The following is a 22,643-nucleotide window of genomic DNA, read 5'->3' as shown; positions in this document are numbered from 1 at the left end:
TAGGAGGCTATGACTTTAGAGAGGCAGTCGGCGATTACAAGGACTGAACTTCAGCAGGCCACTGCAAGAATGCATATTACGACATCGTTTAAAACCCCGGACACGGGTACAAATTAAAATAATAGTTATTATTATTATTATTATTATTATTATTATTATTATTATTATTATTATTATTATTATTATTATTATTATTATTATTATTATTATTATTATTATTATTATTAAACATGCGGGACACAGATCACGTCTAAGAAACGCAAACGAACACGCGCCTATGTTCGACCCTTTATACTTGATTTCTGCAGTATGTTAGTAATAAAAAAATCAATAAATTTCAAACTAGTAAAAAGTAGGATTATAGTTTTTTAGTGATAAAGCTTCTGGGCCGTAAAAACTGGCCAGGTTTACCTTTGACTTAATATACCGTTTAGGATAAGATGCGATGCACTCTTCGCAACCAGTAACACATGTAGGGCCTCTTGGAATAGGCTGTTGTCCCGATGGGATGCATTACATACTTACCTGGTGCCGAGTTCCCGGTGATCATGCAGGGCGGGGCTCCGTGCCGAGGCTAACCATTGCACTGCGGTTGGCTGAAGCACGCCACTACCCCAAACCGGGGCAGATGGGGCATGTAATTTTTGGTAGTGGGGCTCGGCGTGCGCGCCAGCCCCCACACATTGCAATCCAAAATGAGACTGCGTGCGTACGTCCTTCAAGCGGTGAACACGTAAAAATTACAACCAAAAATGCAGTGCACCTGCTGCTTGTTTTCGAGAATCACCCGCAAACTTTCCCTATACTGTATCTCACAAGCTGATTGCGTCAGGGTGGAAGCCACGGAACGGAACGTGTGGCGGTGAGATCCCGGCGCAGCGCTGACTAGTGCGTTCATTACGCGTTCTATTCCTTGGTCTGACCACTACAATACGTATTTTTGCCCGTATAGATGTAAGACCCACTAGGAGGCATTCACCTTGATAATTTTAAGCTCGTTGTCTTTGGTACTGCAATTTGGATTTTGCTCTGCGCCAAGTCCATCGAAGAAATAGTACCCTGCACATTCGAATATTACGTTGCGAATATGCCGGAAATCAATCCAGGGGTCACAGATTTGAGCCTATTGTTCAGAAAGTAGAGAGCTTAGCAATATAATAAGGACGCATCGACGTCATTGTTTGAGTAGAAGAGTCGCACAGCACCGGGCGCAACGACCCGGGCTCGATCGGCGGTGACGAACCGACTCTCGGTGACTTGCGCCTCTTCCAGTGGGAGGGCGCTCCCGTCCCCGATCTTACGCCCAACCTGCTGCAACGGGAAGTGTAGATGTGATGCCACTTCACCTCCGGAGTGAACATCATGTTGTGACCGCGTGCACGCCTAGAGTCCTCATTGGCAGGAACAGGAGGCAGTTGTAGCAGATCGACGCACATTATGCTATCCCTACCACCGAACGGCTCGTTGTACTTCTACGTGGTCTGTACGTGGTTCGCCTATTAGGCCCGAGAATTAGGAGTGGCGCCCTCTCGCGAGTGACGTCACGGCCAGGACGCCGCTCGCTCCGGCTCGCTCGGCTGCCGCGCGCGCTCGTTCCCTTCGTGTATGCTTGGGGTAAGGGTGGCTCGAGCCGTACGTATTGAAGAATACGTCGGCTTCTTTCAGCTGCCATACCTTAACCACAGTTTCCTCTTCAAAGGCGTGTGAGTCGAGAAACTTTGCGGCTTGGATATCGCAAGCTAAGTAGCGTTAAAGGGGTCTACTAGGTTTTGCAATGCATATATGCGCCGTGTCTATCGGTAAATTTTGACTAAAAAAACAATATCTGCAAATTCAACGCGCGAAGTTGTGTATGATGCTTCACTAAACACTTAACATTCCTTTAGTATTTAGCTATGAGAGGCATTGCATTTTACGTGGAAGAAAAGTTTGGTAATTGGCGTCAACATGTTATCCGATGTTAGAAAGACACTGCCCAGCGAAGCTGTCATCACGATTCCTATTACTCTGGTGTGTTGTTCTATTCAAATATGGCCATTCATTGTTGCGTAAAAAATAGTTAGGCGCGCATTTCTTATGAAAATGTTTGCTGCTACTTTCATCACCCTCTGAAACAGGCCTCCAAAAAACGAATTGCTCATGGCTGCTAACACGACGGCGCGTCATGTAGAGTATTTACATAGTTAATTCACAAACACCATAGTAGCAATCACCTGAGAGAAAAGTTTCGTTGTTAAGATCGAGAGCCACTCAATTGAAAGTGATGAAATGTTTCATAGTGGCCCTCAGTAGCCTTTATCGACAATATGGTACACCCCTGATCACGTAACGGTAGCAATCGACTGTCCGTATCACTCTAAAAACTAAGGGAGTGCCGGGCACTCCCTTTGAGGGAGTAGCGGCTTGTCCCATATTTCACTCTCTTTTCGAGAGTAGATCGACCCTCTTTGAGAGAGAGTAGGTCAACTCCTGTTGACAGAGTTTTGTTACTCCACCGCAAGGGATTGCTAGTACTCTTCTGCAGAGTGATAATACTCTTCCCACAGGGAGTGCTAGTACTCTTCCGCAGAGTGGTAATATTCTCACCGTAGGGGTAATGGCACTCCACCAGACCGAGTACTTCTACTCCCCCAAACAGAGTGCTAGTACTCTTCCCAATACCCTCTTAGCGAAGTCCTGGCCACGCATGCAGGCAGGAAATCAGATCAAATTAGGGTCGCTGATACACCGTTCCCTATAGGCGGCTCCTCAGACTCAGTGGCCCAATTCCAAGCGACCTTCAGAATAGGCGTGAGCAATGTTATGCAGGATTTTAAAGTCATTTTTTCCTTGCTATTTGCTGCCTACCATGAGGCGTGACTGCTCGGAATCGGCCTATGCGTCCCGAACGCCACTGCGGAGAAAAAAAAAGCGAATTACCATTTAATCCGCAATTATCTTCGCACATTCCACAATCAGGAGACACATAATCTTATTAGAACACAATACTCAAGGGATTCACATAGATATGGAAAACCACATTGCTCGATACATCACGTGGATTCGAACCCGCGTACACTCGCATCTACACAATTCAAAGCACACAACCTAACCATTACACCACAGCGCCACCACGCGCAGTCGTGTTGTTTTAGAGGTTATATATATAACAAATGTATCTGATGAATCTGCTGCGGTGGGTGGAGTTTCTCTGCAGTGTGCTGTGCTGTTGTGTATTGAAATACGTTTGCGTTTGCATCATTTCCGTTCCTTGCTACGACTAACGAAGGAATACAACGTAGACGATGACGTGAGAACTATTCATGGCTTGTCGTCACCCCAGGAAAATAACAAATGTGCCGTTCAGCTCATGATCGAGTGCTTTTCCAGTCCATGCATTATATGTTCTCCGAAAATACGCAGATACAAAGTATCGTGCCAACCATCCACGTATGTGAATTTAAGTCGCGCGTATACTGGTGAGCATTTCTGTTTATTTTTTCCGCCAGTTTCATTTGTATGTGGTTAACTGCGACGCCAGTACCAGGCATTTCGACGTGCCTCACGCTGCCGTGTAGGCGTTCTTTTCAAGTGCATTAGTTTAGAGTTCGGTTCAGTCCGCTGTGAGCTGTTGTCCTGCATTAGCAGCGGATCGTTAGCGTTTTGAAGAGCATGCATTCCAGCATTTGGAGACTGCTTATGCCGATAGCCGCGTCACATGCATTGGCACGCATGTTTAAATGACTAATGTGTCCACTTGTTACGCGTGCACTGCTCGTATCCTGTGGCAGTGCTCGTTCTAAAAGCTTCGAAGACCATCTACATTCATACGTGTGTTCAATATATATGCACAGGATGGACTTGTCGGCTAGTTGGTTGAGCATTTTAGAAGAAACAGCGCAACGCAAGGACGACGCAAAAACATGGACCACACCACGAAGCACTGGTGTGGTTGATGCTTTTTTTCGTCCTGGTGTTTGCGCTGTTCCTTCTTGCACGATACACGCACACCACAGGTAGGCAAAAGTTTAGGAGCATAGGGCGTTAACTTTGTTTTCCCAGTTTCCTCTCGGTGCCAATGGCACAATGCGTTGCCCGGAATTGCGCACGCTTACCCTCATATTCAGAAATGCATCATAACTTGAAGCCCATGCTTGACTTGATCTAAATGACGCAAGCCGTGAACGCACCAAAATAAAGGCAGTGAGCCTCTGGGGATGTTCGCACCAGGCGTCGTTTATATAAAGTCAAGCATGAGCTTTGTATTAAGATGCATTTCTGAATATGGGGGTTAGTCATCTACTTCTCACAGAAAATGTCGAAGAAACGCCCACCAAAACCAGGCACATTCGTAAACTTAACTAGGCAATACGAAGCTCCATAGAAAAAGAGTGGTATTAAAAGCTTTCAGTATTTTTCTTTACTCCAATATGATGCTCTCTCGTGGCTTCCATGTATAGAGATAGTGCAGCGTTAGCTAAAAAGCATGAACTTCCAAACTCCATGCCAAAATGAGCTTGTAAAATTATTTAGGTGCTAGAATCCAGGGTTTGTAGCGATCCTTGAAAACCCTTTATTTCTAAAATGCCATTTTGAAGGCATTGAAAACCCTGGAATTTTTAGAAGTACTGGAAAGTCCTTAAATTTGTACGCTTGGCTAGACTTAGCAGACATTGCCAAGCGTTTCTTTTTCCCTTCTGTGACACTCTTCGCATGTCACAGAGAATTGTCTGTGGAGGTAATAGAAGGAAAGCGACATCCTTAAAGTTGAAATTACAAAGGAGCTGCAGATACCAGTTTTAGGCACACGGAACCGGCGACAAATGTACTTGGAGGAGCAGAAACAGGAAGCTCAACAGTTGAGGCATTCAAAGAAAAGCCGTGATGAGTAAATCGAGAGCTACAGACACAATAAAAGGAAATTACAAATGACTTGCTTATTTGGTGGTGAAAAGCTGAGGCAACAGATGACATCACATACACTGTCAAACCAGACAGTATTCAAAAACTGCAAATGTTGCAGGTCCAAGTAGTTAATTGTGCTATTGCAGAAAAACTTTAGAGCGCTTTCTTGAAATGCTTCCTTGTGTGCGTTTAGTGATTGGCGGTGAAAGGCAAATTAGCAGTCGTTCAAATGTTTGAAATCAGTGAAATGTGATTTGTTTTGTTTTCTTTTGTTTGCATTAAAGTTAACGATGTTGTTGAACAAGTTATTGCCTGTCCAAACTACAAAACAAATCGCACGAGGTCCTTGAAGTTACTGTGTCGGGGCCTCGAAAGTTCTTGAAAACCATTGCATTTTTTTCTTCAATATTGCTACGAACCCAGTAGAACTGTCATGGAGTAAAAACCTTGGCTGAACAGGGGCTTATACGAAGAGCACAGGAAGACTAGAAATGCAGTAGTAGGCATGGAGGGCCCTGAAAAAAATGTGCCACATCTGCTCGTCTGCCTTATGTTTCTGCATTGACTGTCACATTTTTAATAGAAGTGCACTTACTGTTCTACTCCAATAAACGCAACATTACCAACTCCAGTGTGGGGCAGTCCTTCAGCCAGTGCAGAACTCTTTCTGTACATCCCTGTCAGTTCTGTCATTTTTCCAGCATTGTAGTACAAGATTTCTTAAACTGGTTTCGCAGAATATGAGCAGTATACTCTTAATTTAGCTGTTTATTTGTATACACAAGTTCAGGTCCTCAGTTTGGTTGCATGACAAATTGCCATACCTCAATAGATACAAGAAAAAATGTTATTAGACTTTAATAAAATCCAAACAGTAATAATCACAACAATATAATGACATACATTTCTTTTGGTACGTATACAGCCCATGTCTTGGCACTGTATAAATTCAACTATACATCGCAAGTACTGTGTCCTGACCACTATTATTCACATGTGTAAAACCATCACAGCAATTCTTCAAAAAATATCACAGTGATTAGTGAAATACATTTTGTAACTGCTTTACATGAGCATAATGTATACAAATGGTCCCTGTGTACCTACACACGACTAGTGCCACCCGAGTACTATTACTCACAGGTGTAAAACCAACAAAGCAGTTTTTAAAAATATCACAGCGCTTAGTGACGTACATGCTGTAACTCCCTTGTATGCTTAATACAAACAAGTGAGCACACAGAAAGATAGCAGTGCGCCTACATGGAAATACCACCGCCTCAATACTAATTCACAAGTGTACAACCAACCAAGCAGTTCTTTAAAGATTATCACAATGCTTAGTGACATACAATTTGTAACTAGCTTATATAAGATTTATACAAACATGAGAACATACCCAAAGCTACCGGCGCACCTACATGGAAGTGCGGCCATCTGAACACTATTATTTGCAAGTGTAAGCTCAACAGAACAGTTCGTTATAGTGACGCCCATTTTGTAACTGCCTTATACAAGCTTAGTGCAAGCACAAGAATGCGGAAAAAATAAATTAAAAACTTGCTCTATGAATACACAAACAGATCAACACAAATGGTAAACACCACTTTGAAGACACGTGACCAAAGCGCAAGTGCTGTGCCGGTTGAAACTGCCATCCACAAAAGCATTGAGCAATGCTTCAACCACACGCAATAAAGTGCTGAAAGACTGCATCTGTAACATACCTATTTTAATTCAAATTTCTTGAATATAGGGCTCTCTTGGAGATAAGGCATCTGATCCAACTGACCTGATTTTACACCTGCTAAATGCATACAATGCACTCACATATAACTGGTAATAATAATTATAAGGCATTTAAAAACTTGATAGTATGATGAAGATGCATGACTAGAAAAGTTCTGTCGCCCTCGTACTTGTTAAAAAGGTGTAAGTACGACACATGTTCTTTTTTTCCGCAATTTTTGCATTAATGGACACCCGGGAACCTCGAACCCACAAAAAAAGAAAATACTGCTGTGTTAATAGTGTTGTGAATAATTTTTTGTGAAAGCTTTTTACAGACAAGTTGCAGTCTCGTTTCTGGAGGTTGAGCTGTATCATGCAAAATAACATGGAAAGTGGTCACATGGGAGCATGACACTATGCCATAATGTTCGTTTCAGTTGACTCTCTTGCCCTACAAGTCAGTGCTCACTGTGACCAGTGATGGAACAGCAGTGTCTGTGTGATTTTCATCACACTTCTGTCCCATGCCATCTTTACCAGAGTTGGTGGCACATAGATACCCAAATTTCAATAGTGTTGCTTTCTCAGGTGGTTGTTTTTGATTTGCTCAATATCAGTTGGCACTTCAGCTGCATCAAACTTCTTTTTTACCTCTTCAACAACAACATAAACAACAATCTTATGACACCTGTGTTGTCCTTCTAGTTGCCTACAAAGACCAGTTAATCTAGCAACAACACTGACAGTCTCTACTATCTTCTAATGGGGAAGAGGTGTGTCCCACCATGTGTTCCACGTTGTTGTCGCTATGTGGGCTGGCTGGGGAGGCAACAACTGTAATATGTTTGCATATTTTAAAGTGATGCTTGTACTGTGTTATAACACCTAACTTAGTCTCGCACTTGCTGCACAAGAACACTGGCTCACAGTCATGGTGAAAAGCTTTTGTATGTTGAGCAAATGCACTACAAAAAAAGTCACAATGATAGCACACATGTTGCTCTACCAGGCCTGGTGCGGTTCCTTCTGACACTGCTGCTGATGCTGACACACTGCTGCTTGCCTCGTACACTGTTGCAGCTGCAGTATACATGGCCGTCTCTGTATCTATTGCTGCTGTGCCACCTGTCATGGTAACTTCAGGTGGTATCGGGCTCACTTCTGCAACAGAGATGTCGTTTGCCCCTTGAGAGCTCTCGTCATCAGGGCCAATAATTTCGTAGGCATTGTCTCCTGCATCGAAGAACCAATAAGAACAGCCTGAATTAATAAACATAGCTCTAAGAAGTACGGACATCAAAACTTAACCACAAGCTTTGCACATCAGTGACCAGGCTTAAGGAATAATACTTGCAGGAGGAGTTACACAATTGTGTGCGTACATTACAGTTAAGCCTCATTAGAAGAGATACTCAAGAGGCACGGGAAACATGTCTCTCGAAACCAAAAATTTTAAAACACTGAGGAGCCAGACTAGGTCAGCTTATTATGCATCATCACTAAAGTATGTTTAGATATATCTGAAGGAATAATTGCTCAGGGTGGCTTGAAGGGCCCCTAAACCAATTGACATTTTTTGAACATTTCAAGTAAACATGCGCATCAAAATCACAATGGCGTCACAATTGACGACGCCAAACGCCACAATATGACGAAAACGACCCCATGCGCCTGTCTGGACCTATCCTGCACCCCCCAGTTTGTCCTGACATCATCAGGCTGTCTCTGATGATGTCACCAGTTTCCAGTGCTGTCGATTGGTCGAACGAAAGTGTACGACTGCCGGCGAGGCCTGCAAGCAAATACACACTCCTTCCTCGTCGCGTTGCTCGCGATGCCATTGTGGGCAGCCAATGGGGGCAAAGAACAGAAATGCCAACGGAAGGGTCTCCCTATGAGGCTCTTCAACTAGAGTCACCATACAGTTCCATTGTATTGGCAAGGTCATTAGCGCCACCCCTCGCAGGATGACAGGCCTGCGCGGCAGCAACAGAGCTCGTTGGTGATGGCCTGTCCCGTAACATTTGGAGGTGTACTAGGCGAGGAAAAGACGATACTGTCCAGATGGCGTGTACCAGATGAAAGAGTAAAATGAGCGGGGACTACTTTTCGATAATCAAACACGTAGCTCCACTATTACTGCACCGTTTTGAAAAATTCTCGTGGCTACGTGTTCGTTGCCTTAACATGTACAACTGCAACACCGCAACTGAATTTCAACCTCGGTGGTTTAGGGGCCCTTTAAAGAAGACATTCACAGCTTTTTAGTGACTGTAGATTGTGTTAGCTTCCTCCCTAACTTCTGGAAGTTAAACACTTCACTTTGCAAGCCTTGTTGCTCGCAGTGCCTTTGAGGTGCTCTTAGACGCTCGTCAGCTTCAACTGTCGACACTTTCTGCCCTGCACTGTCCTCGTTGCCCTCCTTTTCTAGTTCATGCTAAAGAGACATGCACACTTGACCTGTGTGAGGATTGAGTGATCTTTACGCCCTTCGGAGCACACAAGGTGCATGAAGTGAATGTGTCTGGGTTTTGTCCCTTCGAAGTAGTGAATACTTAAAAAGTCGTTAGTAACAAAGGTGACTCTTGTGTACAGTGTTGTTAATGTGTCAAACCAACCAAACCTTTTTCAGATGTCTCTTACAACCAAGTGTATCTTGTAATGAGATTCTACTGTACTGAATATTTTTCATCTATGGATCATCTGCATGTACATATAGTCACAAAGACATGCTGTGTGGAATGGCGAATTAGGAAAAAGCTCGTACTCTTACTTTTTGTCCCCAACATAAGCAGCTGATAATATGATAAAAAGCAGGTAATGAGGCAAGCATGGAACATAATCCTTCAGCTCTAAACAGTTTTTTGGGCCCGCATCATTCCCTCATGACATAAGGAAACAACTTGATTGCAGTAATGGCTGCATGTGATCTGAGTTTATTGAAACAAACAATACGTAAGGTTGCCCTGTATGTAATTTTATCAGTGCTTTTTAGATGTCCTGCTGGCAATCCTGGCTGCACAATGTTTCTCATGCTTTTTGGCACGATTACTTTATTTTCCACTCCACTCTTTTTTCTGGTTTTATCCCCTTTCCCTTCCCCCTTGCATAAAATAGCACACCTGAAGTATCAAACCTGTTGAATTATTGTGTGTATCATACCTGTTAACATGCGGGCTTCTCTGTGGTCTGTGTTGTATTTTTGCGCTGTACAAGTCAATTCGAAATGAAAGATAGAATGTCCCTGATTTTAGTTTAATTGTATGTGTGTGTATATATATATATATATATGTCTCTCTCATGTTTTGAAATATATGTACATTCAGGAGTGCCTGCATGCTCTTCTCCCCTGCTCCAGTGACGAAAAGGAGAGCCTTTTTATGTAGCATAGTAAAACATTCACATGTTTTCGCTGTGCCCATTACATCACTTATCATATGGATCTGTCACAATACAGAGTAGCAGTGGTCTATAATACTAACTCATCCCAACAAAACTATAGATTAGCACATACCGACATGCTGTGAAACAGCTGTTGCAAAGCCGCTGGTGCTGGCAATTTCCGCAGCACTGCAGTGGTACAGCCGAGTGCCACCTGTATAGTGACAAATGCACATGCATGTTAGCAACTCACTAGTTGCTGATGGTTTCATAAGCTTTACACTACACAATAAAGTAATCTAGACAACTTTGTTGGAACAAATACACATAATTAGGACACCACTTAAAGACTAACACGATTAATTGCCCCCAATCTCTCTCACTAAGGGATGATACTACTGAAACATCGGTGGAGAGCTCAGATTAACACAGTCCATAAAGGACAAACTTTCTTTGAGGAAAACAGTTATAACAGCGGTTAGTTTTCTTGATCATCTTATGTGCTAGCTTTAATTTAAATGTCATGCAGTACTATAAAATATGAAGTGCCGCATTTCTAGCAGCAGAAGGCGTCATCAGCCTCATGGTACAACTGATTTTTGCACTGTTTGTGTCAGTGAGCCGACACATACAAAGAAAACCGAATTCACACATACATATACAATGCCAAGTGCACTCCTCCTTCTGAAAACGCAGCCGCCAGTTACAATGCTGCTGAAAGGAAAGGTTATATAGAGTGCGAGACTGCATGGAACTACCACTTATGACTGTAAGTGTATGATCTGCTGATTGGAGAGGTAGTCACATGCTATTTCTAGTCTCTTTTGGAAGCATTACTAAAGGATGAAATAAAATCTATTCATAAGTCATGAATTTCACGCATCCACGGTTTGGTTAAATAACTTGTGAGAAAGACATGTTTACCTGGAAGAGCAACCTTTTTTTCCTGCTGCAAAATTTTCCTTCGAATTAATGAAATAACTTTACAGCGTCATAATATATTGTGTTTCTCGCAACTACTTCCCAGCAGTGGCGAGTTACAGTGTTTATATCTGACTCATTGGGCGACAATACTGCCAAACACAACTGCTTCACGAACACGAGAACACGTCCCTCGCAGAGAATAGCAACCATATATGCCTCTGTGAGACATGATCGCACCTTTGTGGTCAAAATGTACATTAGAACGACACCACCATCTGATTAAAAAAAAAAGCCTCAGTACAAGGCAGCAGCCAACTGCATAATGTGAAATTCCAACTGATGTCCACTTACTGGTGGCCTGTGTTCGAGTCACTTCTGGCAGTTGACTGGGTGCTGAGAAATGCACGTCCTGGGTTGTCCCTACAAAACATACAGGGTTATGTCAAATGTTGAAAATATATATACACCGGCATTTCATAAGTTGCAAAACAAATGAGTAAACTAATAAACAACTGTAATGTAAACAGAGTACACATAAGATAGGCTGTCAACTGGTAATGCATTACGTGAAAAACCTAATGCATAGGAAATACTATATCTATACAGACGAAGCTGACGCACAATTTAATTCACTCTAGGTTTTTCCGTGCAGTATATTCAAATTATTATGTCTAGTTGTTAGAACAAAATTAGTGTAAATTACGCACTAAATTATGTACCCTGGAAAACTTTTCTTCAGTATGCACCTGTATGCACTTCGAATGAGTAGCGTTGTAAAATTTACGTACATAGCATTTAACATGGTTGCTGAACACGGATTTCCTTTGCCCTGTGTCGTGTAAAGTGAGCTACATATATCTGCCTCCCCCACCCCTTTTTGTACTAGCCATACTGCGTGCCATTGCACTTATACGCACGTCAATAAACCTTACGACACAGAAATAAAAAAAAGTGCCAATCACCCATGCCTGCATGTTGTAGTGGGCCTAACCTAACCAAGCATGGGCTGTTGCTTTTTATAGTAAACACAGGCACCGTGCTCATTGCAAGTATGTATCATGTCACTAAGCAAATACGCAATTTCATTGTACCACTATTTTTTTATCACATGGATGTATCTGTTGAGAGGCAAGACAAAAAGCAGTCACTTCTCAGAACTAATCAGCTTTTTTAAAACACATTTCTAACTTTTCAATGACACTTGCTGCTATGTGTTTGTCTCCAGAGAACATACTTGATTTGACTTTCCAATCGGAGACATGACATAAGTATACCATGTTAAGATGACTGCCTGGAGCACATGAAAATTTTCATCTTGGTGTAACATACTGTATCTTGATTTTGGTTACATTTGGTCAAATGGTACACCCAATATACCCACATACTAGTTTTCTTGTCCAAATTGCATGGCAATGTATTTTGATTTTTTGGCATTGGCTCCTCTGCACTACGCTCCACTGGCTCTTTCACATCCTCGTGTCCTTGCAGCTGCCTTCTTGAGTTATATAAAGCGGGTGCCTGAAAAAAATCGTATGCGAAAGTCAACACAAGGGCATGGTGCAAAACAACATCAAGACAGTCAAGGCCATGGCAATAAAAGAAAGTCTTAGCTCTTAGTCTTCTTAGTGAAATGCATGCAAAACATCCAAATGACTGCAACAGTCAACTGCTAAATTAACTTCAATTTTAGATTTACACAAAAAAGAAATAACGGACAGTTCATCCTCGTTCGGCACGAATGTTAAAATACTCCTGCTAATGAATAGAATATTGGTCATTTTCAGACATCATAGGTCTGCCATGAGCCTGGTGTATCGCAAACACCATTTGTGACACATCCTAAGCACGTGCCCAGTGTGCCCCCCGCACCATCCCTGGTTGTGCCATTGCTGAAGCCATAATTTGAGGATTATAGCTGCAAACATGATGCTCAGTAGGGATGAAAATATTGTCCTTCAGTTCAATGGATATATGGATGTTCCTATAAAAAAGGGCAACGAGGCTTGTTATGGCAAGCTTACCCACATTTCAATACTAACAAGAAAGTTCACTGCGGCCTGCATCTAAGCTTACTAAAAAGCATGAACTTATTTTCATGTATGAGGTGCACAATGGAGTTCATTTTTGACAGACCCGACTACTGCTGCAGTTTGAAATCTAGCATTTTAGATTCTTGAAGGCATGTAAAAGTTGCAGTTAAACCGCAGTTATTGGTTTATTACACCAACCTATTGTTCTGTGTACGACAGACTGGTTACACGGAATTAAAGCAACATTTTATTTTCATATTTTATTTCTCTACTAAAAATATTAAAGCGATAAACACATTTTGATCTGCCATGCAGTAGCAAAATGCACACATTACGCTTGTAACCCCCAAAGGAAGGCTGATTTAGCTATTCATATGACATAACTCTGACACGCCAACTCATATTAGCAAATGCACAGGCATGTCCAAAACAATAAGCGTATGCAAAGCGCCCTTGTAATTGTAATTCCACACAGCAGCCGTTATATTCGATGCCGATGCATAACTAGCTGCTCGACAATTCACCGAGTTCGTAGACATAAGCATCCTTTCAGTTTCGCACCATGCACGAAAACCGCAACAGGAGACAAAGCCAGACCTACCTATAACCACACCATTTTAATACATGAGCAAAAACAGTTCAGTCTTAGGGATAAACACTGTGAGAGCGATTTAGTGCGCGACGGCGATGAGCGACAAAACGGGCCGTCGCTTGAACAGATGGCTTGGTTCTGGAAATCTAGAAATCATCGCTCGTTGCCCGAAAGTGCTATGAGCGACTAGCCTATAGCACGAAGCCGGAACTAGATGTACTACATACATCGCTCAAATACTACCGATTGTAGCGCGGAACGAGCAAATGATTCAATTTTTATACGTGCAAGGATAAGAACCTACGGCAAGACCTCCGGAAATATTTTATGCTACTTTTTTAGTAAAATACATCAACGTAAATTACTAAAGCACGCGTCACGCGTGATTGCAGCCCTCATGCCGGCAACACCGGGGAGGCGTCGCTCAATATCGTCGCTCGCACGGAGTACGACTTGTAGGCGACGAGCGAACGCGACAGCCATCTCCATCGCGTCGCTTGTAGCTGCCGCGCGCAAGATCGCTTATATGGGGTTCATACTTTTTTCAGCATAAAACATGGATTCCTCATGCGTTTTCAGTAAGTTCAAGATAACGCGCCCAACTGACCTCTTGCAGCATGCAGCTGAATGCCTGCGGCAAAGTTTCTAACTAGCACTGGTGCTGCACGTAACTTCAGTGGTCGCAGTTTCCCCCTGCGCGAGACACCGTCAAGCGCGCGGTTCATTTATAAAGAAAGCATGCTGCCAGCAAAATGACGCCTTCTGTTATGTGATTCCTTAGTTCAACAGCGTTCCGTACACAGTAGACTGCTAAACTGAATAAATTCAAACAAACAAAACGCACGCTAATCACGCTCCGCATAGGCTCGGAATCACGGGCTGGTGAACGAACCATTTTAAGCGTCCTCTCGCCTGGCGTCTTATTGAACATACCATAGTTCTGGCAGCGTTTGCGATCTTTAAAACTCTTACGGACAACGGCAACGTGATAAAATCACATGCAGTTATCGCGACGACTGGCTTTTTCGATTGACATGGAGAGACACAGCGCGTATGCCTAGTCCTTTGTCAATCGCGTCGGCTAAGCGCAGCGACGACTTCCTGGCGATAGCATGACATATACGTAGAATGTGCACCTAAGTTAGAATTCACTTACCGTGGATTATTTGCTGTTATATCCAAGGCATGACGAACGACTGTCGTGTTTTCGTAGCGACGCGAGATGGCTGACATACGATCTCCTTTGGCTGGCCTTCGCGGCGGCGGTGCAGCTCGCTGTAGGGATCACCTTTCTCTGGCGCTGTGTTGTTCCGCGATCTTGAGCGCGCGCGCGCGGTGGAGCAAAACCGAGTGAAAAAGTAGAGCGCTCGCTACGCGTTCCTTTGAACTGCGGCGGTCTGTTCTCTTAGAAGCAACTGCATGTAATAAAGCCACAATTAGGTTTCTGGCCTCCTGGAACAAAATCCCGCCGGGCAGATGTCCTATTCTGCCGTCTAAGAATAGGACACACTTTTGGCACACATAACTTCTTACACACGGGAAACGAGCCTCCAACCAGTGGTAGATGCGGGGAGAGGCTGACCGTCCTCCACGTCCTACTGGAGTGTCGGGAAGCCGAATCCGAAAGAAAAAAAAACATTTTCTCTTAGCATACGGGAACCACATCCCCCTTCATCCTGTTATGTTACTTGGGCCAGAACCACTCTTTGACATCAACGCCGTCCTAGGTTTTTTGAAAGATGTTGTGTTGCATGTTATTAGCCCCACACGTTCGTAGCGCTTCCTCTCTTCAGAGGATGCCGCTGCGATAATTATTTTGAATAGCACATGCCTCTAGGCCCTTGTGGTTCAAGGGCTCTGGCGAGGCAGTAGTGCTGTAAGCAATTTAACATCTCGCATATTTTAAACAATGCATCATTCCTTTACGATGGATTTTAATGTTCATAGTATTCGTCATTAGTCATCGCCATAATTTTATAGCACGTAGATTTTACGCACTTTACAGCGACTATTTTTAGGCCGCTTTACGGCCAAGTCACACCTTCCATAATACATCGTTAACATTACCACTTGTCATGACGCTCTTTGGCCCCACCTGGCCCTTGCGCCACAAGACACCACACAGCATCATCATCTTAGAAGCAAAACGATGTGTTCTTTGCTCAGCGTGCATGAATGATACATTGCCATGTTCGGGGCCAGCCACCTATACAGTTGAAGCAGAAGATTACGCTACGTTTTGTTCTCTATTGCCGCAAGAGTAGTTCTACTCTCTCTCTCTGAAGGGGAGAGTGAAAAGCACATTTCACTCTCTCCTTGGTGACAGAGTGAACAATGCATTTCACTCTCCTCGACATTTTGTGAGAGTAAAACAACGCTTTGAAGAGTGAACAGGCCGCTTCACTCCTGCGATACCCTTCCTAGTTTTTAGAGTGTATGGCGAGGCACGCTATGTTCGCGAAACCCATCAGTTCACTACAACTTCGAATTAAAACCATAAAGCATTTTTTACAGCGCCAACTGGAATGGCTGAAGTATTCTGGAGCTACTACACCGCAGCTTAGATTGCCTACAAAAGGAAAATTCAAGCACCTTCTGTCTCACGATGTCTCGATCCAGCGTTATTTAATTATACAAACGGATAACAATTCGCTTCGTCGGTACATAAATTAAGGCTAAATTAAGTTTGCTCCAATCCAGCCGCAAACATTCATAAAGAAAGCACCACAAGCCTTGCATATACTTTCACTTGATTTCTGACCCTCCACCGGGGGAATTTCGATATCTTGAATATGTCCCATACTACTAGTCATTGACGCTTCGACGTCTTTCTGGCTGCAGCTATGCGGTCCAGCAGGCATGCTTCACTAAAAAAATTGGGCCGAGCAGCCTGTGTCAGTTCGCCAAACAGATTCGTCATGTATATTCCTCAAGCAACAAGCACCAGTAAATTTCTCAAGTGAGTTTGATTTGATTTGATTTATTAATTTCCATTTACACACACACATGTGCAGAGGAGTGGTAAATGGAGGTGGATGAGGGAAAAAATCCGCACAGACGCGGCTTGAGGTAACCTCACCCCCTTAGGTACAATATGGCTGCGTGGGGTAACACATCAAACGCCATATAAATTACATTTATATAGTGGCCATAAAACATTGCAGTTATACAATATATGAAAGAACAGTAAAATATTTCCACAATAACAATGCAAAACACACTGCGGCATTGAAATAAATAAATGATATACACTAGGTAACATAGACAAAAAAAGAGGAACATAACATACATTATTAATCATTAACAAACGCTCTCTAAAGAGGTGAGTTGAACGTGTAGCACGGAAAAGGGAATATATATTGGTACATTCCTAATTGTACTCTGTAAATAGCTGTAAGCCTTCATTAACTTTACTTCAAGTTTCCGCCGCTTAAAAAAAAATAAACACGTGAAGAACCACCTAATGTTGACAAGCAGGTAAAGAAGCAAGTCAGGCGTGTAGAATCTAAGCTCCAGTATTAGTTAAGTCCCCGTGCTACTGCCGAGCGTTTCTGTGAGGAAATGCAAAAATTCGATATTATACCATGAACTACTCGTCGTGAGCAAACCTGTTTTAGCGGAATAAAATCAGCGTGACTGCTGTAGAAGTCATATATAGCCAACTTTGTGACATACTTGTTGCAGCGCTGCAGGTATGGTATTATAACTGGATTCCTATAGGCTATGCTTTTGCGATTGTCTATGCGCGTATGAAAAACCCGCAATGGGCTGGTCTGCGTCGCTTCGGCTGGCACTGTAGCGTTGCCTTCGAGAGCTGCATTGTTGTCTAAGAAATTAGCTCTTTGAAAAAATGTTGGCAAAGGAAGACGTCGTAAAAATATATTTGAGACGACCACCATAAGTATACAAGCAGAGAAAACGAGGGCGAACAAACGAAAACACCGCAGAAAGCGCACGGACAACGCCCGAACTGTAGCAGACGACAGGCGCGAGTCCGTGCCCTGACGTCACGCGAGCGGCGCTCGCAGCGCCGCTCGTGTTCGTTCTCGGGGCTAATAGAGTCTTGCTTCCTACATCAGGAATGGAAGCGGTCCGGGAAGTTTTGGAGAAGCTTTAGGATTAGCAAATTTGGTACATTGTAGCAGGTTTGCAGCATGAATTGTCCTTTTTGGAGCTGTATATACGCGTTTTGGAGCAGCTTGGTGAAGGTCAGTATGAGTCAAATACAGGCATACGAAGAAAAGGTGTTCCATATTTGACTCTGAAGTACACTATTAGAATATAGCAGATCAGTGCTGCACAAGCCCGCAAGGCCAGTAAAATTCATGACAGGGAAAAGGTGTCATCCACCCGACTGTTACAAAGGAAACCCATGCAGGTTTCTCAGAAACCACCATTGAATTATATACCGGATGTGCCAACTAACTGCGGCTAAGAAAAAATAGACGAGTGCTTTCATCGAACAGCGCCCACTCTATGCTGTAGGCTTACGTTAATTCTATTCTTCTTTTTTTTATTGTGGACAAGCAACCGATATTTAATTTCATTGAACTAACATTTATTACATTACCTAATAAGGCGCCAATGCAAAGCTTGTGGAATACGTCGAGAAATGAACGATAACAGCGCATATACCGAGCTAGGACATGTCCGGTCTTTTATTTCGGCAAAAAAAAAAGCCTGTGAACTTTTTTTACATCCACGTGACAACGCCTCCCCGATCCAGTAATATAAAGGGTATGGTCTCAGACGTAAACGTGATCATCAGTGCACTGTGTATATTACAAACGTGGAAACCTAAGGCACGGTCACAACTGTATATAGCGGCTCGGAAAGCGAACCGTTAAACGAGGGCGCTACTTCGCGATTGGTAGGGACCGAGCATGCGCGACAATAACTACTGAGGCGTCAAGAAGAAAGAGCGGCCGCTCGTACCCAGTACAGCTATTCGACGAAGTTTGCGCGAAAGTTGATATAATATTTGGCGTTCAGAAGGGCTGTCATGGCTGGAGCTGTTTATTTTTAATTTTTATTTATGTCACGCGCTTTATTTCTCGTTAAAAGTGTCTTCACAAGTCCCGGGTTGTCTTAAATTGTATTATCGGTCATTTGTAACCGTCATACAAAACTTTTCCACACACATCTCATCGATTAGGTAAATTTAGCTAAGAAATATATTCGTACACAATTAACGAGATATATTCAACCTCTGGTAATTTTTAATTCTTGGCGACCCCCAGTGAAAACAGCAGATTACCGCAGAATAGGTGTGAAGTGATGTAATTGTCATTGCACGTTTGCCAGCATTTCACATCGCTTGCCGAGAAAAAGCTCTACGATATTCTTCAAAATAATAAAGGGATAAAAATGTTAATTGGCCTTCCGGTATGCGTCGTCGCCAATATTTTGAATTAGCTAGATTTGTCGGGCTTAATAGCGGTTACGCTACAGGCGCCACGCAGAAGCCAGTGCAAAACGACAACCGATATTTAATGCGCCAAACGAAGCTTTCTTGAAATTTGTTTACTCTATCTGCGCAAAATGCATCGTGAACATCGTTATCGCGAACGCAATTTTGGAGGCTTGCGTTTTCACAGAACTTTTAATTAGCACCAACATTTCGCTGCTAAGGTTGACTGCATACAAAATTTTACATCCTTGCTTTGCCCTCTGTCACGGCAAGAAAAGCTGCTTTTATGTGATGTGGCCCTGCAGAAGATAGCGGTGCCCGATTGCAAATCTTAGTGGCGATTGCGACTGCCAATGGATATTTGTGACCAGGAAGTTTCATGAAAGCAAGCAGGTCGTTGGTCGGTGTGCCGTGCTAACATCACGGCAACCGGACGTGGTGCACATGCGAAATGCATTTAGAGTGTCACACGCACGGCGTTCGCCCATTAATCGGCTCAAATGTACCAGTAGGGCGCAAAATCGAGCGCTAAAATGCATTACGAAACTGAGGAGCTACACACCGAACAGACTGCAAGGCCTTATTCATTCGGCGCGGCCTTTTCACCAGTTCAAATCATCTTTAGTTGGTACGCATGTACGCACCTCGTAATACATTATATTGCAGAAAACGGTTTTCATTTTCTTGTGACCTAGTTACAATTATGCCCATCAAACACACTCACACTCCAAAGACGCCGATGCTGAAACGGATTGTTTATGCTTGGACTGCAGGGCGAAGCGCTAACCAACGCTGTTTGCTTGCCATTGAACAAGCACATACCGCTAAATTTGGAAACTTCATTAGAAATTAGTGTTTTAGTGCAGGTTGGCGCAGCTTGATGGTTTCGCGCGAGACGGCGCAGTTGGCGCACCCCTTCCATTCCTGCTACAGGCTCATAGCCCCTTAAGCAATGGCTCATACCCCGGCACACGCGGCCCACGTGATGATACTTTTTGCTCGCGCACATCACGAAACGCTGAAAACTAACCTAAGGCGGCTCCACTATAAAAAACGCAAAAAGAAACACGCGTCCCAACAGCAGACTCGTGGTAAGCATTTAAGGCATGTGGAAAAATTCTAATTCTTTTGTTGATAATGCGATGGAACGTTTGCGGACCCATGCGTCATCATACACGGCTATGTATTGCGCTTCTATTATTACCCTAGTAATTACATTTGCACTCTTACCGAGGAATCTGGGTAAGAATGCGAAGGCACAACTTTGCGAGTTTGTATGGTGCCGCGAACACCATCCGTACACCTTGCCTACTCCCAACCGTCTTAAGTTTCAGGGTTACCTTACAAATAAAAGCACCACTTCCGGTTGTTCTTCCTCCCTTCGCACTTGAGCCGTGCCTCCTTTAACCTTCTGCAGAAGGCTTTCGCCACCGCAGTCAACACCGAGAGAGGGAACACGACGGCTTTTTAAGCGCTCCACTTCTTCAAAGAGACTACAGACCTCATGAGATGCGGCCTTCAAACAAAGAATCCCCTCTTCACGGTTCTTGAGCGAGCTCAGCCTTCTGATAAGAAATTCTTCTTTGCCCATGGGGAATACCGCCAGCACACATGATTATCATTGAGGTTTATCTTTATACCCAAAAACCGCAGTGGTCGTTTGTCTGCCAGCTAATGCCTGAATAAAATGCCTCGTCCTTGTTGCCGAAAGGCCTCTGAGGTATAATTCACCGCTAAGTTGTTTGTCAAGTCATCCGGTTTCTTTAGAAGAATTGAAAGGTCGTAAACATAAGTAAAAGCTTTTAAAACCTTGTAACTATAGTGAAGACTGGATATATAGAGCCCTGTGCACTTGGGAAAGAAAAATATTGCAAGGAACAGCAGTAACACAGAATGCGATACATATCCCCTGTCGCTAAAAAAGGGTCTGATGATCATGCGACACAAATGTAAAATGAAATATATGTAAAAAATCTAAAGTGTAAATAAAATCTATAAATCTATAAAATAGATAAAATTCTATGAAAGTTAAAAAATGATCCACGTCCATGCCTATGGGATCTTGGCAGTCAAGAATACCATGTTCATCGATACAGGACTTCACTGATTCAATCAAGGCATCGTATGACACCGAATAAAATAAACCTTCAATGTGCACTGAAAGAGCTAACCCTATGCTCTGGTTGCTCTGCAAAAACTCGGTTACCTCAATGAAATTTTTGTAGGGAAAAGATGGCTAATCTTAAGCAGACTCAGCTTTCCTAGCAAGAAAGTGCTCACACTTTGTTGCCACGATTCCTTTTTTACTTGCAACGGGCCTCAATTACCGGTTTGTGCGTTTTTGCCATGATGAATGACTTTAGAGTATCTGCTTTTGCTAATTTTTTAAGTGCGCTGCTTTCATACAGATATGCCAGATCCTTTTTTTTTTTTTACTCTGGCCAAACTTCTCTTCACGAAATTCTCGAAAACTGTTCGTTTCGCTTTCTCAGCGTAGATACCGCTCGAAAGCACGAATGACCCACTGTCACGGTCCGTTTGCACAAGCGTCAGCCTTTTGTCTTTAAATAATTTCACAACAAATGCTACTGCACGCCCCGCACGACATTCCTCTACTTCCTGGGGGGTCTCTGGGCAGGCAGTCCATTCCTTCACGCGAACAACGCTCTTGCGCATCTTAGTCAGGTCTTTTCGCCACGCGTCTTTTCACGGCGACAGACTCATGTGCGGCCACACAGGGTCACACTTCATACCTCTTTCTAGAAGGTGTGCCACGGAATCATGCAGATTCACTTCTCCGAGAACAACCGAGCTCGTCTTCCCTTCAGCCTTAGTTTGTTTGCGTCATACTCAATCACTCCATGAGAATACCCATCCAGTTGCACTCAGTCCAGCCGCAAGTTGCCTCATATTGCGCAAATTATTCCTTGGCTGAACTACAAGTGCCACCGACAGGATATATATTAAGCTAAATTTGAAGGGGGATCAAAATGCCAAATTAGTATGCTAAGTTGAACGCTTGGGGGTCTCATAGAGCCTGTGCAAAAAAAAGCTCATAACAGATGCTTGGAAGGGCGTTTTATGGTCAACTTACGCTACGTTTCCGAGTGTCGCGAGAGCACTCTATTAGACCCAGCTTGCATTTGTAGAAGTAGGGGCCATGGTGAATGTAATGCGTGACGAAATGTTAACCTTTCTGGCCTATTAGGAAGTTTTCAAAAATACAAACTGAACGTTTGTTTTCTCCCTATCTTCATTTGTTATATGAGGTACGTAGTAAGTTTCTTTGGTGTCATCGGTGAAATATAAGCGCAGCAACTCCAAATGTCGTTTTGATATTTCATAACGTTGCTTATTTTAGTTCTATTGTTCTGCGCTGCGTGGTGCGCTTTTTTCTTAGAATGTATAATATGTGTCTTTCCTTGTGTGAACGATTGTTCCCATTCCTGTTTTTTTTATGTTGTTCGCTCCTTTTTACGTCTTCACTGTTTGCATATTTTGTAACTCCCCTCCTACCCAATGCTCTTTTGTTGCCTTTAGGCTAATATCAGTAAATAATTTTTCAGAAATTATTTTTATTCGGTGAAATACCGGGCATGTTACGAGTGATGTAGGCAGTGTTTAAAGTGTGTAGGTTTATTGCGGTCTTTGCAATAAAGGCATATCCGAGCAATCCAGAGCCCGTTTAATT

The 22,643-nt window shown here is 43.2% G+C and overlaps 1 protein-coding gene and 1 non-coding gene across 3 annotated transcripts; one reads left to right on the top strand and one right to left on the bottom strand.

Annotated features, from left to right (window-relative positions):
- The first annotated feature begins 517 nt into the window (after positions 1-517).
- Positions 518-679, top strand: LOC135899778 (U1 spliceosomal RNA). Its single transcript, XR_010563724.1, has one exon. It is a non-coding gene; the product is annotated as a U1 spliceosomal RNA (small nuclear RNA).
- Positions 680-6,046: 5,367 nt separating this feature from the next.
- On the bottom strand, positions 6,047-14,895 carry LOC135899731 (uncharacterized). Of its 2 annotated transcripts, none has more exons than XR_011514491.1 (5): positions 14,699-14,895; positions 12,302-12,438; positions 11,272-11,340; positions 10,130-10,210; positions 6,047-7,848 (listed from the first exon to the last, which is right to left on the bottom strand). XR_011514491.1 is itself a non-coding variant. In XM_065429057.2 (5 exons), exons 2-5 carry the CDS (start codon positions 12,352-12,354, stop codon positions 7,343-7,345), a joined length of 705 nt encoding a protein of 234 aa, XP_065285129.1. In that variant the 5' UTR covers positions 12,355-12,438; positions 14,699-14,891; the 3' UTR covers positions 6,047-7,342. The 2 variants fall into 2 exon arrangements, 1 of the variants encoding a protein (XP_065285129.1); XM_065429057.2 differs by having other exon boundaries at positions 12,306-12,438; positions 14,699-14,891.
- Positions 14,896-22,643: the final 7,748 nt, after the last annotated feature.

The sequence above is a fragment of the Dermacentor albipictus genome, chromosome 5 (genome assembly GCF_038994185.2).
Source record: "Dermacentor albipictus isolate Rhodes 1998 colony chromosome 5, USDA_Dalb.pri_finalv2, whole genome shotgun sequence".
NCBI classification, from domain to species: domain Eukaryota; kingdom Metazoa; phylum Arthropoda; class Arachnida; order Ixodida; family Ixodidae; genus Dermacentor; species Dermacentor albipictus.
Note: the sequence above shows the minus strand (reverse complement) of the source record. Positions and strands in the feature narration are given on the sequence as shown.